Source organism: Ursus americanus, chromosome 23 (genome assembly GCF_024610735.1).
Source record: "Ursus americanus isolate L20-20 chromosome 23, mUrsAme1.1.p, whole genome shotgun sequence".
NCBI classification, from domain to species: domain Eukaryota; kingdom Metazoa; phylum Chordata; class Mammalia; order Carnivora; family Ursidae; genus Ursus; species Ursus americanus.
In genome coordinates, this window is record NC_142149.1 from 28,438,633 (window position 1) to 28,453,087 (window position 14,455).

At 35.7% G+C, this 14,455-nt stretch overlaps 1 protein-coding gene across 5 annotated transcripts in view; it reads left to right on the forward strand.

Moving 5' to 3' along the window:
• STXBP4 (syntaxin binding protein 4) overlaps window positions 1–14,455 on the forward strand; it is a 219,997-nt gene that overhangs the window by 30,811 nt on the left and 174,731 nt on the right. For all 5 annotated transcript variants that reach the window (XR_015721309.1, XM_045773046.2, XM_045773041.2 and 2 more), the window contains 3 exons: window positions 2,958–3,052; window positions 10,769–10,865; window positions 13,730–13,821. Coding sequence is in view for 4 of the 5 variants with exons in the window: in XM_045773046.2 (XP_045629002.1) it covers window positions 2,958–3,052; window positions 10,769–10,865; window positions 13,730–13,821 (284 nt within the window). In the remaining variant the exon portion in view is untranslated. The remainder of the gene's footprint in view (window positions 1–2,957; window positions 3,053–10,768; window positions 10,866–13,729; window positions 13,822–14,455) is intronic.

Genomic DNA, 14,455 nt, shown 5'->3' on the forward strand with positions numbered 1-14,455 from the left:
AAACAAGTTTTAATGTTAACCTCAACAAAAATAAGCTGAATTGAAGCAAATCTATTCCCGTGTTCCCATCTCAAAATTATTCCCAAGTGTAAAACTGGTTAGAATTTTAAAAATCTGTAAAATACTTGAATATGTTTTTTTAAAACTATTCTATTATATAAATTTCTTATTTCAGAACTCAGAGTCTTTTACTATTGCTATAAGCTAACACATGAGCTTGTAAGTGAGCTAAAAGCATACCAAAGACATTCCTAAAAAAAAAAAGAGTAGAGAATTATTGCACGAAGAAATATTATCATTACTTTAACTTTACTAGAACACAAACTGTAATCCTCCCACAGTAAGGTTTTATAACTGAAACAAAATAGTGATGGGGGGAAAATATCCATGGAGGGTTCATGGTATAAACCAAATGGTTTTGATCCTGCCCTTTTAAAAAATTCCCTTTCTTCCCCTAAAAAGAGGAATAGAAGAGAAGATCCAAGAGAATAATAAGCTATCCTTTGAAAATCCTCACTCCCCCAGAGAGGAGCAAATCAGGGGCTTGAGGCCAGACTTGAGAGATGTCACCAGCAAATGGGGAAGGCTGTCTGTCTATGAGCAGCTTTTCGGGTCAAGGTACTCTGAATCACCAGAGCATGCCGGATATATGCACAAATCCTCCTAAGGTTTTGGCTCAAAGGTATAGTTTCAGGGGAGGGTTGGCTGAAAGAAAGTGAGATTTTGTTAAGCCATGATTACGTATTGTTAAGTGGGGGGTTTAGTGTAATTTTACATTAAATCTCCTGTTTAAATACATCTCTTTGTTAATATTAACAATATTCTAGGGGTGCATGGGTGACTCGGTCGGTTAAGCGTGCGACTCTCGATCTCATCTCAGGTCTTTATCTCAGGGCCATCAGTTCAAGTCCCGTGTTGGGCTCCACGCTGGGCATGGAGCCTGCTTAAACACAAACAAACAATATTCTATAGTGTTCATAGTAGTTTTCTATGATTATTTTACCTTTACAATTTCTATAAGGTGCACTATTTTATTCTAACTACTCTACTCTACAGATGAGAAACCATGATGAAAGATACTGACAACATTTAGGAATAATGGCTTTGGGAGTCACAAGAGACTAGAATCCTGACATGGTCAGTTACTAGCTGTGTGATCATAGGCTAGTTCCTTTACGTTTTGGGGCCTTGATCTCTCCATCTTTGGGATGGGAATAATAACACCTATGTCATTATGGCTATAGTAAAGCTTAATGAGCTTACCTATATGAAGTAGTTAGTGCATTGCCTGGCTAAAAGTAAGCGTAAGTAAGAGCTGATCTGCTGTTATTTCCACTGTTACATATAGCAAATTTTTATGCTTAGGTGCAGGAATACGTAGTGAGAATGCATGCCTCAGTGCCTGTGGATAACTGTCCCTGTTCCTCCCTCTCCCTTTCTGCTCTATCTCCCTCCCATCCCCCAGCCCTTCCACATACTTACACTTGAATTGAGTAATTCACTCCCAGGAGTAGGATTGTTGGTCTGAAACCATGGTTAGGCTAGCTTGGGTCCACCCAGTAGTGCTCCTTAATTGCAGGTCAGGCACCAAGCTGAAGGTCATTGACAAGCTCACAAATCCAAACATTAAAAATGAAAAATAAAGTTTGACTTCCCTGCTCTTTGGTCTTCTATACCACTCCACTCCATGCAGATCTTTTGTATCACACTGTAGGTTTGGCACAGAATTTCTTTTAAGAGAAAAAAAGAAAGAAAAATATATATATATACATATATACTATTTTTTGTCTCATGGCTAACAATTAGGTATCATGATGACAAAAGAGACTTTGCTGCTTTTATCAGAATTGTAAAAATTCTATTATACTAAAATCACTCTATCTCAAGGTTTGATTCCATTTGAAGCTAAAAGTCAGTAACCATTTTTTTTTATGATCTTGACACCTATAAGCTATATTCAAGATTTTACATAGAATGTTAAGGATGTGTTAAAGGTTTAGAGGAAGACTATTTATTTTCATATGCGCTTCTTATGTTCTTAAGAAAGAGAATGCAAATCATTTTGTACTTAGAGACAGATGCTCTGAGAAATTAAAAAAAAATTAAAACACTGCATAAAGATGTGACATTTCAAAAAGTTTTTTCTCTTCCTCTTGTTTCTATGTAGAACTAGTAAAATACCATTTAGAAGTGTATTTAGAATAGTGACAATTTAGATACAGGGATTGACATGAATTACAGGAATTTGTTTTACAAACTTTGGCATATTAAAACAAATAATTTTTCAAGGTCTAATCCCTTGTGGCATCTGGTCTCTTATCGTACAACAAGGACAAAGGCTCATCTATAATCAGTGCAGATGAAGAAGGTGTTAGGATGGGTGAGAGGTGTATGAAACTCAACTCTTGGAAGTCTATCTATGCCCCTTGAAATGTAACCTTAACGTAAAGAAAGAAATGAGACTTTGGGTTCCAGAAGTTCCTAGTCTGTATCATACTTTATGCGCAAACTTGAAACAATTTGCATCTATGCGTTTTTCCGTAGTACCTTCAAAACTCACATAACAAAACCACTTTTGCCAAAGAAATATCATGATCTTTTTGAATTCCTAAACTGATTTTACTTATTTTGAAGAAAAAAAATTTCACTTTACAATTAGTAAGGCACTGTGATGATGGGGTAGTGGTAGGATGTATGTTTGTCTCTTAAATTAATATTTCCATGGGATTTAGTGCATAGTTGGCCATTCTTTTTATATCTTCTAGTGCTCAAGTGAAGCTGATTTATATGATACATTTTAGATTTAAAGAAAAAAAAATCATGAAAACAAAAGTGAAAACTGCCAACTGATTAGCCAGAATTATTTTTGAACAGCAGGAGCCCAGAACACATCCTGTCAAATGAAAAGTTCTATTCCAATTAAATTTCCAATTAACGTGCACCCTGTTGTCTCTTAGATATTGCCCCTGCACGGACTGATAATTATGGACCTCAAGGAAAGAAGATTTCCCTAAATCCCTCTGTTCGCCTTAAGGCAGAGAAACTGGAAATGGTAAATACTTTAAATTTCCATTTTTCTTCTACAAAACAACAGTAAAGAAGTGTTCTCATTCTTTGAGAGGATAAGGGAAGGGCTGGAGCCATTACTTTCTTGAAGAATTACTTATTTGCAATTAAATGAATGGCAGTTTGAGTTTTAATTATTTATGTTTGAGTTGAGCAGCCAACTCACTAGCACAAAATAGAAATAAAACCTTTTGTAACCTAAACTGACACCAAATTAATCAGTTTCCTCCTGTGTAGGAATACAACAAATGTGATGTTTTACAACGGAGAATCAAAGGAAACAGGGAATGAATTATGACCAAGTAGGTGTAATAGCAGTAAGTGCGAGGAGGTAATACTCCCATTATTCAGCTTTTTAAAAAGCAAAGGGAAACTAAATCCTGAAGAACAAAATAGTCAGATGCTCACTAAATATAAAGAAGATGGTAGCAATGTACTAAGAGGCACCAAAAATTAGTACTGGGGAGAGTGAAAAATTGAGAGCTGCTGTGTGTAAAAGAAACATAAGGTGACTGAAAAGGAAGAATTAAAAGTAGAAAAAGCATTTTAGAGCTTTTCCTATCAGGTGACCTGGGAGCTCAGCAAAAATGTGCTATGTCTTTTTTTTTTTTTTTTTTTTAAATATAAAAATGGCTATAGTGCTGCAGGTCCACAGCCTGTACTCTCTTGTCAGCTTTCATGGATAATGATTTTTTTTTACATTTTAGGAGAAGTTGAAAATGCACAGCTACGATAAATACACATTGTGTTTATTCCCGTATTCATACCTTTGCATGCATGGTCCTAGACCAAATACCTTTTCCAGAATCAACTTGAATCTTACCCAGTGTTCATATCCTAACTCAGTTCCAATTCCTGTGTCCAGCTTTTTTAACTATTATAGTTTGGGCCAATACTGCCATATTTTGCCCATCTGTAGCACTTAACATCACTTTGTGGGGCTGTACCGTCTTTTGTGTATTTTGTTTCAACAACAAGGTGAAGTTTCTTCATGACAATATCAAGTACACCTACCACTTTTTGAACACCTGGTTTGTGCTCATTAAACTTTCCAATTAATTAGGTACTTAAGATATCTCCTTTAGGTTTTCAAAATCCTGAACCTCTTTTGCTAACTTGTACTCTCTTTTTAGTGGTGGCTAAAACGTAAGTTCTGGCTGATGCCAAGGTTTACAATCAGTTAATATTAACATTTTTTTAAAAAAGAATATTTGAGGTGTAAAAACATCTATAAATACCTAACAAATAAGTAAGTTATTGTTTTTTAATGATGTTGCTTTAACATGCCTTTCTAAAATCCAGGGTTTAATACTATTTCTCTGGGTAAGGAGAAAGTTATCCAGCTAATGACTTTACTTGGCAGCCTTTGTTTCTTTATTCGATTTTAGTTTTCTTAGCACGTGATTTTTAAAAAAATCTAATTAATTGTCTTAGATATGAAAATCACCTAAATTTGTATTGATTCTGAGAAATTTGAGTTGTTTGTTGAATCAGAATTTCCAGGTTTTGGTCCTCCTTTTAGCCTAAACTATTTTTCTGGAAAAATTAAATGGTAATTTTACAGCAAAGGCAGCCCACATTCTGTGTTAACTCAGCTTCTTGCTTTTATTGAAAGTATATTTAGTGACTTTATTTAGTAGAGCATTCTGTTTTCAGAGTATGAAACATCTTATTTAATAAGATTTATTTTTCCCAAAATCCAAATTAGCTCCTATCTACCCAAGTATTTGCTGAACTACTCTTTCTTCCTTTTCTGTTTGATTACATAATAATGTAATAATATCTGTATCAATCCATTTGAAATAGGTCCTTTTATTTCAGTTGCTACTTTGTAGACAGATTTGATTTTATTATCCAGAATATTTTTAACATATTTACTATTCAGTAACAGATAAGGCCAATGTGATCAAATATTTAAAATGAAGTAAAATTATCTTTTTCCTTTATCTTCTGTAAATATATTACATATAGCATCTAGGAAATTTGTGTTATAATAAGATTTCACAAGGAAAAGGTGTTGACTAATCATGTGGTTAAGTAATTAGCCTACTCAGTACAATTTTTAAGAAAGAGAAGTTAGAATTTGCTGAAGGAAATTACCTGTCAAGACATATATGTGTGTGTGTGTATGACACACACACACATATATACATATACATTGTCTTCATGAAATCCTCTATGTTTTACTAGTCTAAGTAGACAGTTTTGTATCAGGATATACTGGAAAATGATTTTTAATACTAAACTACTTATTTTTTAATTCCTGTCTGAAAAATGGATTGCCTCTTTCTATGAATACTCTGAGGATGATTTAATATACAGATATTTTAAAATAACTTCACCATAGTTATTTGCAGTGCTATATTTTTTAAAACATTTTTAGAAGCACTGTGGGTCTCATTAATTCTAATGTTAAACTTATAAGTAGGCATGGTAAACACAGCAAATAGGTATACAGTTTATTAGTTGGCTTGAAGATCAAGAATTATTGTACTTCTACGCTATCTGTATTTTTGTACCTGAGAAAGATGCTTTGGGATACAGATGCCATTTCGCTGATATTTACTTTACCTCTTGCCATTTCTGTAACATTTGAAGAAAGCTGTAGTGAGCAATGGCATACCCCGTGTCTGATTACAGTTAATGAGATGTTCTTTGTATTAGGTTAGGAAGTATGTGACGAATATTGTAAAGAAGTGACATTTTTAAAATTCATCATTCAGACATTAGAAAGAGTTAAGGACATTTGTTTGTCCAATTAAAAAATTTGCATTTTTGCTTAAGGTTAAAAGATGACATTAATTATTCAAGAAATTTTTGGAACTTGTTTTTTGACCAAAAATAAATTATTTCCCATTTAAATTTATGAGCTTACCTGACTGACATGCTGTATTCATCTAGATTAAATTTCTAAAGTTTGGCTCTAGATCAAGTTCCATTGTAGCTGATTATATTTTATAATTCTATTATTACTTAGTATAATAATAGTCCTATATTACGTACCTTCTGTGACAGGTGCTCTGTTTGCATTACTTTTGTAAAATCATTTTTATTTCTTTATATGAAAATATCAGTCATACACAGAATAATTATATTATACATGTACAGTTTAGAGAATAATAAAACAAACATACTTAGGCTTACCACCCAGCTAAGAATCAGAATTTTTGACATTGCCTGTGTGTTTCTTCTTGATCACATACACCTCTCCCTCTCCCCAAGAGAATCTGTTCTGAATTTCAAATTTATCATTTATATACTTTTTTTTTTCTTAGAAAGAGGAGGGGAAGGGGCAGAGAGAAAGGGAGAGAGAGAATCTTAAGCTCCACACCCAGCACAGAGCTTGATCTCACGACCCTGAGCCAAAATCAAGAGTTGGACGCTTATGGGGTGCCTGGGTGGCACAGCGGTTGGGTGTCTGCCTTCAGCTCAGGGCGTGATCCCGGCGTTACGGGATCGAGCCCCACATCAGGCTCCTCTGCTGTGAGCCTGCTTCTTCCTCTCCCACTCCCCCTGCTTGTGTTCCCTCTCTCGCTGGCTGTCTCTATCTCTGTCGAATAAATAAATAAAATCTTTAAAAAAAAAAAAAAAAAAGAGTTGGACGCTTAACCAACTGAACCACCCAGATGCCCCCTCATGTGTATTTATAAAAGCATGAAATAATGGTATGCAAACATGCCTGGGAGCTGTCCATAGAGAACTCCATAAAGAGAATATAAAAAAGTAAAAAGTTATGCTAAAAACTGGGAGAAAATATTTGTAATACATATAACATATAAAATATTGCTATCCAAAATATTTTTTAAAGTCCTACAATCAATCAGAAAAGACCCACCAGGACTTCTCCTGAATATGCACCCTAAAGAAAGTTGTACCCATGTGCTAGAGTAGATGTGTACAAGAATGTTCATTGTTGCTTTGCCAATAAGCAGAAAACCCCAGTGTGCTAGAGGATAGATGAATAAATTGTGACATATTCATCTAATCAGGTGTTTATCAGTGAAAGTGAATGTCCTGATGTTACAATAGCATATAACAATTCAGATGAATAATGAAACCATACTATAGGGTGAAAAAAAAGCAAGTTTCAGAATTCTGACTACCTGCAGCATTTTTATGAAGCTAAAATATAGCAAAACAAAATAACACATTAGGGATACCTATGTATGTGACCAACCATCTTAAAATAAGTCATATGGGAATGATAATCCCCCATTTCAATAGTCGTGGTTACCTCTTGTGGAGTAGGACAGGAGTATGTGACACGAATTCAGCACTATTGGCAGTTTTATAATTCTTAAATGGATTCATGGAATTTTTATTTTATTGCCCTGCTTTAAAACATGTATGTCTCTTACATATCTGTTTTTATTATATATCAAATATTATATAATAAAATACTCAGGGTCCTCCTTTTAATTAAACCACATGTATTGGGGCGCCTGGGTGGCACAGCGGTTAAGCGTCTGCCTTCGGCTCAGGGCGTGATCCCGGCGTTATGGGATCGAGCCCCACATCAGGCTCCTCCGCTATGAGCCTGCTTCTTCCTCTCCCACTCCCCCTGCTTGTGTTCCCTCTCTCGCTGGCTGTCTCTCTGTCAAATAAATAAATAAAATCTTTAAAAAAAAACAAAACAAACAAAAAAAAAAAACCACATGTATGACAGGTATTACCTCTTGGGAGAAGTTCAAAAGGGACTTTTATAATGTTTTTTGTTACGTTCAAAATTTGAAATATGTGTACTTGAATGATAGGGCACTATTACAGCAATTTTGAAAAGCATGCAAAAGATACAAAAATGTACAGAATAGAAAGCTGTGATATATTGATAATTTTTAAATAAACATATAACACTGTATATGGTATAGTTATTATAGGTAAATACATAATTTATGTATATTTAATACTTAGGTGCTATATTCATAGAAAAAATTAAGAAAATTATACACCAAACTATTAATAGTGTTCTCACTGGAGCAGTAGTTCTCAAGGATGGGGGTGCATTCTTCCCCCCCTCCCCCAGGGGACATTTGGCAATGTCTGGAGACATTTTTTGTTTTCATATTTGGGAGAATGCCACCAAGCATGCAAAAAATACTTCCCAAATCTGTGTGTGAAAATTAAAACATATTGCTAAGTGATTTATGAGTCAAAAACATCGCTAATAAACATGTAAAAGAAGTTTAATCTCACTTGTAACTAAGGGAATTTAACAATGTCCAGTTCATATTCAACATATCGACAAAATTTAAAGTGAAAACAACAAATGCTCTTAAGAATATAGAAAAACAGGTCCTATATGCTAGTGGTGTGTGTTAAGTTGCTACAACCAGTTTGGAGAGTAATTTTATAATATCAAAAGGTGACTATATATACATATATAGAGATATATAGAGATATATATAGAGATATATATATACACACACAATATATATGATTCAGCACTTATTCTTCTAGGGATATACTGTAGAGAAATTTTCACACCTCCATACAAGGGAAATATGTATAATGTTTTGTAATAAAAAAAATAAGTTGGAGTAATGATAAAAGCCCTTTAATCAGAGAATGTATAATTTGTATTCATACAGTGGATACCATTTAAAATTAAGTGAACTAGTTTCACAGACAAGAATATTGAGCAATTATGAAATCATAACACTGAGGTAAAAATAAAAATAATTTGTGAATAAATAATTAGTAAATTATAAATAATGTTTTTAGCATACTATCATTGTAAAATTTTAAGTGCACGAGAGTACATAACATTAGGGCATACATGTAGTAAAGGCATCAAATCATGGACAGGAAGCTTACACCAATCTTAGGATAGTGGTTCCTGCCGAGGAACAATAGAGAAAGCTTTCAACCAAGTCTATAGTGTTTATTTCTTAAAAATATTTATAATTTCAAGCAAATAGCAATGAGTATTTGAGTACATGGATGTTCTTTGTATTATTCTCTTTCTCTTGGTGTGTGTGTGTGTGAGTGTGTGTGTGTGTGAGTGTGAGTGAATGTGTGTTTGGAACATTTTTATAACTGAAGGGAAAGAACACCAAAAGTTAGGAACCATTATTTCACGTTATACGAGGCAAATCTTTATGACTGTGTAGACAGAGCAGGCAAAATGCTCTAGAATCACTCTTGAATCTCCATTTCTCTTGTCTCGCCTTCTCACTGCGCCCAGCCACCTATGCATTAACCAGTATGTTTTTGCCACAGTATATCCCGTACACACTTCTATTAAATTACATATTGCACTAATGACATTTATTTCCGTGCTATTCTCACTCTAGAGACCGTAACTCTTTGTGGGTAACTGTATCTTCTTTGTGTTCCCTTTGCATAGTTTAGTGCCTGAAATAGTAAGCACTAAATAATTATTTGGCGAATGAAATGATGAATGAGCAGATTCCAAAGGAGGGAGAAATTTATAAGGACCAATTACTGATATTAAACTTTACCTACTTTTTAGTTTTGATATGACTGACACAAAACGTCTTCTTGCCGGAATCTAGTAATAGGGCATCCAGTCTGTCTGTATGTGTTAGCTGAGATTAGGTTTTGCTATATATAACTGGAGAACCTAAAATAACAGGGGTTTCCATTAGAAATTAATTTCTTTCACACCACAAAGAAGCCTTAAAGTATGTAACGCAGGGCTGGCATGGGAGCTCCACAGTGTCAGGGACACATGCTCTATCTTTCTGCTCCGTCATCTTTATTGAAGTAGCTTATCAAGCAAGATGACTACTTGAATTCTAGTATTCTATCCTTTTGTCCTTCCTTCTTCCCTTCCCTCCTTCCTTCCATCTTATTTCTTTTTGAATTAAGCCAGAAGAGAGAAGGAAAAGGGACAAGAATAGCCTACACCTACTTTTGAAAGCCTTCCCAGAAGGACCCCACAATACTTCACCCCTGACATCCTTGGCCAGTATGTTGTCAGTCCCATGGCTTCAAGCCCCAAAGCGGTCTGGGAACACTTTTTAGCTGGATGGCAGTGTTTCTAGTGAAAATTTGTGGTTCTGTTAAGAACAAAAAGAATGAACGTTGGATTACAGTCAGCCGTCTCTGATTTTTAATCTGCCACGGGTACTAAAAGAAGGTAGAGAAAAGAAAAACAAGAAAGGAAGAGAGGTGGGTTCCAGAGAAAGCTTTCTATTTTACTATTTGTGTAAGCCTGCCTAGAAATAAGCTAGAATTAGAATATTTTGTATTTAACCCAATTCCTATCCACTTTAGTTTTGGTCTCAAGTATCTTAACAAAATATCTGCGTTTTGTAGTGCTCCTTTTAGAAGTTAATGTTTAATCTGATCTAATAGAATTTCCTTGTTATTTTTTTTTTCTTCCATATCACATATTTTAAACTAAGAAATTGAATTTTGGTTCTAGGGCTATGCTTATAAATTTGACATCAGCCAAAGTGCTAGTCTTGCAAAAAAGAAACAAACCACACACACACACACACACACACACACACACACACACACACACACACACACTGAGGTGGTGGTAGAATAAGGAAGCTAATATTTTATAGAAAATTAATCCATAGATAGTCCACAGACTTTCTCTGGGCATGTAATTCTGGTCCCTGTTCCTGATATTGATTCTTTTCACTGGGTTGTAAAATAAAGTTGTAATGAAAAGTTTTATTCTTCAGAGATTTGAAAAATTACTTCACGTGAGTCCTTTTCCTTCCAGGCTCTAGATTATCTTGGAATTCAGCCCACAAAGGAACAGCATCAAGCCCTGAGACAGCAAGTGCAAGTAGACCCAAAGGGGACAGTGTCTTTTGGAGGTAATATTAGGTTTATCGTGTTGTGTCATCACAGAAACTTGGTGGGAGAGTTAGGGTGACCTATCTTCATTAGGAGCGCATCTTCTTAAGAAGGAGAGAGGGCAAAATAAGACCACATCTATTTCACGTTCCTTAATCAGTACCCTAAAATGTCATCTAGAATTACTGGCCTGGCTGGGTCAGCAGAAAGGAGACTTTCCTAGAATCTTCCAGAGCTAAAATATCATCATTCTAGCCTACTTTTTTGTTTCTTATTGATTGCATAAACATTTCTTTAGTAATAACAAAAGAAACAATGTAAAATACAGAAGTTCTATTTCTACTACTGTGAAATTTCATACTTTTTTCCAGCTAATATGACAGAATAAATATTTTTATGATGCTGTATAATTATTCTTATTAAAGTTAGCATAATATTGACATACTTAGTTGATGTACTATAATATTAAGCCTTTCTGCTTTTGGGAATTTTGATGGTTTCTTGGTAGCTGGTGTATAAATAAGTCTGTATTTAACATCATAGTTTTTTTTTTCCTTCTTTTTCTAAGATAAATTCCTACAAGTGGTTTAGATTTTTGATAGGTATTGATAAGTTGTTTTCAAGAGATATTTTACATATGTATTTGTTCTGCCACTGGTAATGTCTGAATATAACAGTTTTTTATATCCTTGATAGCATTCAGTATTTAATTTTTTTCTTATACAATAGATGCAACATTGTATTATTTTTAAAGTATCTGTATTGCTAAAAAAAATTCACTTTTTAGTTTCAAAGTGATGGAAAAAATATACATTTGCTTTCCTCTTCTTTTGAAAGTCACCCCAAATAGTGAGGAGAACGAAAAACAGAATTGCATGTATTAACCAAAACCATGCTGTATAAGGACAGAGCGTGGATGAGGAAAGTAAAAGAATTAGTGAGTAAAGGCAAAAAAGCCCAGGTGTCTAAAGCGATGGGGGAACCATAATGGGAAACAAGCTGATTTATCCCTGAAAAGGGTTAGGAATTAAGAATATCAGGTACTTCTTGGGGCACCTGGGTGGCACAGCGGTTAAGCATCTGCCTTCGGCTCAGGGCGTGATCCCGGCATTATGGGATTGAGCCCCACATCAGGCTCCTCTGCTATGAGCCTGCTTCTTCCTCTCCCACTCCCCCTGCTATGTTCCCTCTCTCGCTGGCTGTCTCTATCTCTGTTGAATAAATAAATAAAATCTAAAAAAAAAAAAAAAAAAGAAGAATATCAGGTACTTCTGAAGGCCGGGTGGAGGCAGGGCATTTCAAATAGGGTTGTTAGAAATCGGTGGAAGTTTTTGTCTATGCTTTTACCTGCTCCCTCTCAAGCCGCCCAGGATCTAACAGTCCCTTATACTGCAAAGGAAAAGAAATATATTCTCTTGAGAAATTAAACCAGAGAACCTATAGTTGCCAGCAGTCAGGGAATTTGGAGAAGTGTGTGGTTAGTTGTCACAACACACACCCAGATTGCTCGGTGAATTTTGCAGTCATGTTTACACTCTGTAGGCAAGAGATTGTAAGATTCTCGCTGAAGAAGCTGCCCCAAAATGTCATTTGGCCTCCTGACTGCTCTGTAGTGAAACCGGCCAGATGACAAGGCAAGTTATATACACAAAATTTCCAATCAGTGTTTTGATGGTGATTCTTCTAAATATAAACTTATAGCCAAGGGTCACCAGACATTTGGAGAAATGCTCCAGAATAAATTATAAGAGCCCCAAACTGTCTGACAAGGAGAAAAACAGGAACCCTGAAAAAGGAGGAATAATTTTTGCAAGAGCAGGAGAGAACTTCAGACAAACCACAATGAACATCTTTGAAAAGGTAAACAAAGATAAGGCATCCAGGAAATAAAGAATAGGATATTGTAGAATAGGAACCATCAGAGCATACAAAAAAGGATCTTTGGAAATTAAAAATGTAATAGCTAAAATTTGAAAATTTGAAGATACATGGATGATGGGTCACACTCATGTTTGAAGAAGTTTACAGTTTGCTAGCCAGCATCAGGCAGTCTTTTTTTTTTTTTAAGATTTTTATTAATTTATTTATTTGAGAGAGAGAGAAGGAGAGCACAAGCAGGGGGAGGGGCAGAGGGAGAGGGAGCAGGCTCCCCTCTGAACAGGGAGCCCAATGCAGGGCTCAATCCCAGGACCCTGAGATCATGACCCAAGCCAAAGGCAGACCCCTAACCAACTGAGCCACCCAGGCGCCCAGGCATTAGGCAGTCTTAATTAACAGTTGTTAAGAGTATATGCCTTGGAGTCAGACCTTGAATGGAATTCTGCTCTGCTACTTACTTGCCTTGTAGCCGTGGGAAGTTTGGCAGTGAACTTGTCTTAGCTGCAGTGTGTAGAATGGAGAGCATAGGGGGACCTACCTCAGAAAATTGTTGAGAGGACGAAATAGCGAAGCAGTGTGCCTAGCATAGGGGCTGTTATATAAACATTAGCTCCTGCTGTTATTATTATTATTAAACCTCTGGCTCCAGCTAGAAAAGCTGTAAGTCACAGTATTGTCCTATGTTTCAGAGAAAGTTCTTGCTCATAATAAAAGAGTTGCAGAAATAGATATGCCTGTGATATGTTTGTGCTTTATCGTTACCTTAACTGATTTATTAAGCTCGGCAAAGTTAACTGAGGTAAGTTAAAACCGATTTATCTCTCACTTTTTATTTGAGGTTGTATTTATCTGTCACTTCAGTTAATACCACTCTAAGGTAATCCACTGAAAAGTTAAGTTTGAAGCGTTGGTTATAACGCATAGCTTCAACTTCATTTAGAAGAAGGTAAGATGTATTTAGATGAGGTTAAATGCTGTGTGCCCACTGAAGTGTATTCCATTTCAGATTTTGTCCAGGTTGCCAGAAACTTGTTTTCCTTGCAGTTGGATGAAGTGAATGTCAGTGCGCATGAAATTTCCAGCATATTAGATTCACAGGTAGGGTGCGCCCTATAGAAATGTCTTGATTGTGCTTGGATCATAAGTCTTGACTGTTCTATGTCATATATGTAGCCTTTTTTTTTCATTTGTCACTTTTTAAAAAATTATGCAAATAATATATGCTTCTTAATAAATACAGAAAACTCAGATTAATTTAAAATCAAAAGTAAAATTTCATCTTGCTGTCTTCTGTCCCTCCTCTCTCAGTATCTCCTCATGCTACTTCTCCCTAAATTTGTCACAGAAAAGTATTCATAAGTGTATACCCTCTGAAATTTTACAGTCTGAACCATCTTCCTGTGTCAGTGTCCAGATCAACATGAAGGACGGGGCCCCTGCGTGGCCTCAGTCGGTTAAGCATTCAACTCTTGGTTTTGGCTCAGGTGATGATCGTAGGGTCATGAGGTTGAGCCCTGCGTCGGGCTGTGCACACAGTGGGGGAGTCAGCTTGAGATCCTTTCCCCCCCTCTCTCGCTCCTGCTCTCCTCCTGCCCTCTGCTCACTCGCTTGCTCTCAAAAATAAATAAATAAATGAAAACTTAAAAAAAAAAGAAACAGAACGTGAAGGAAATACAGTACAAAAGCCCTGATGCTCTCCTGCCCCCATGTTCCTCTTCTGTTACTCCTGTTC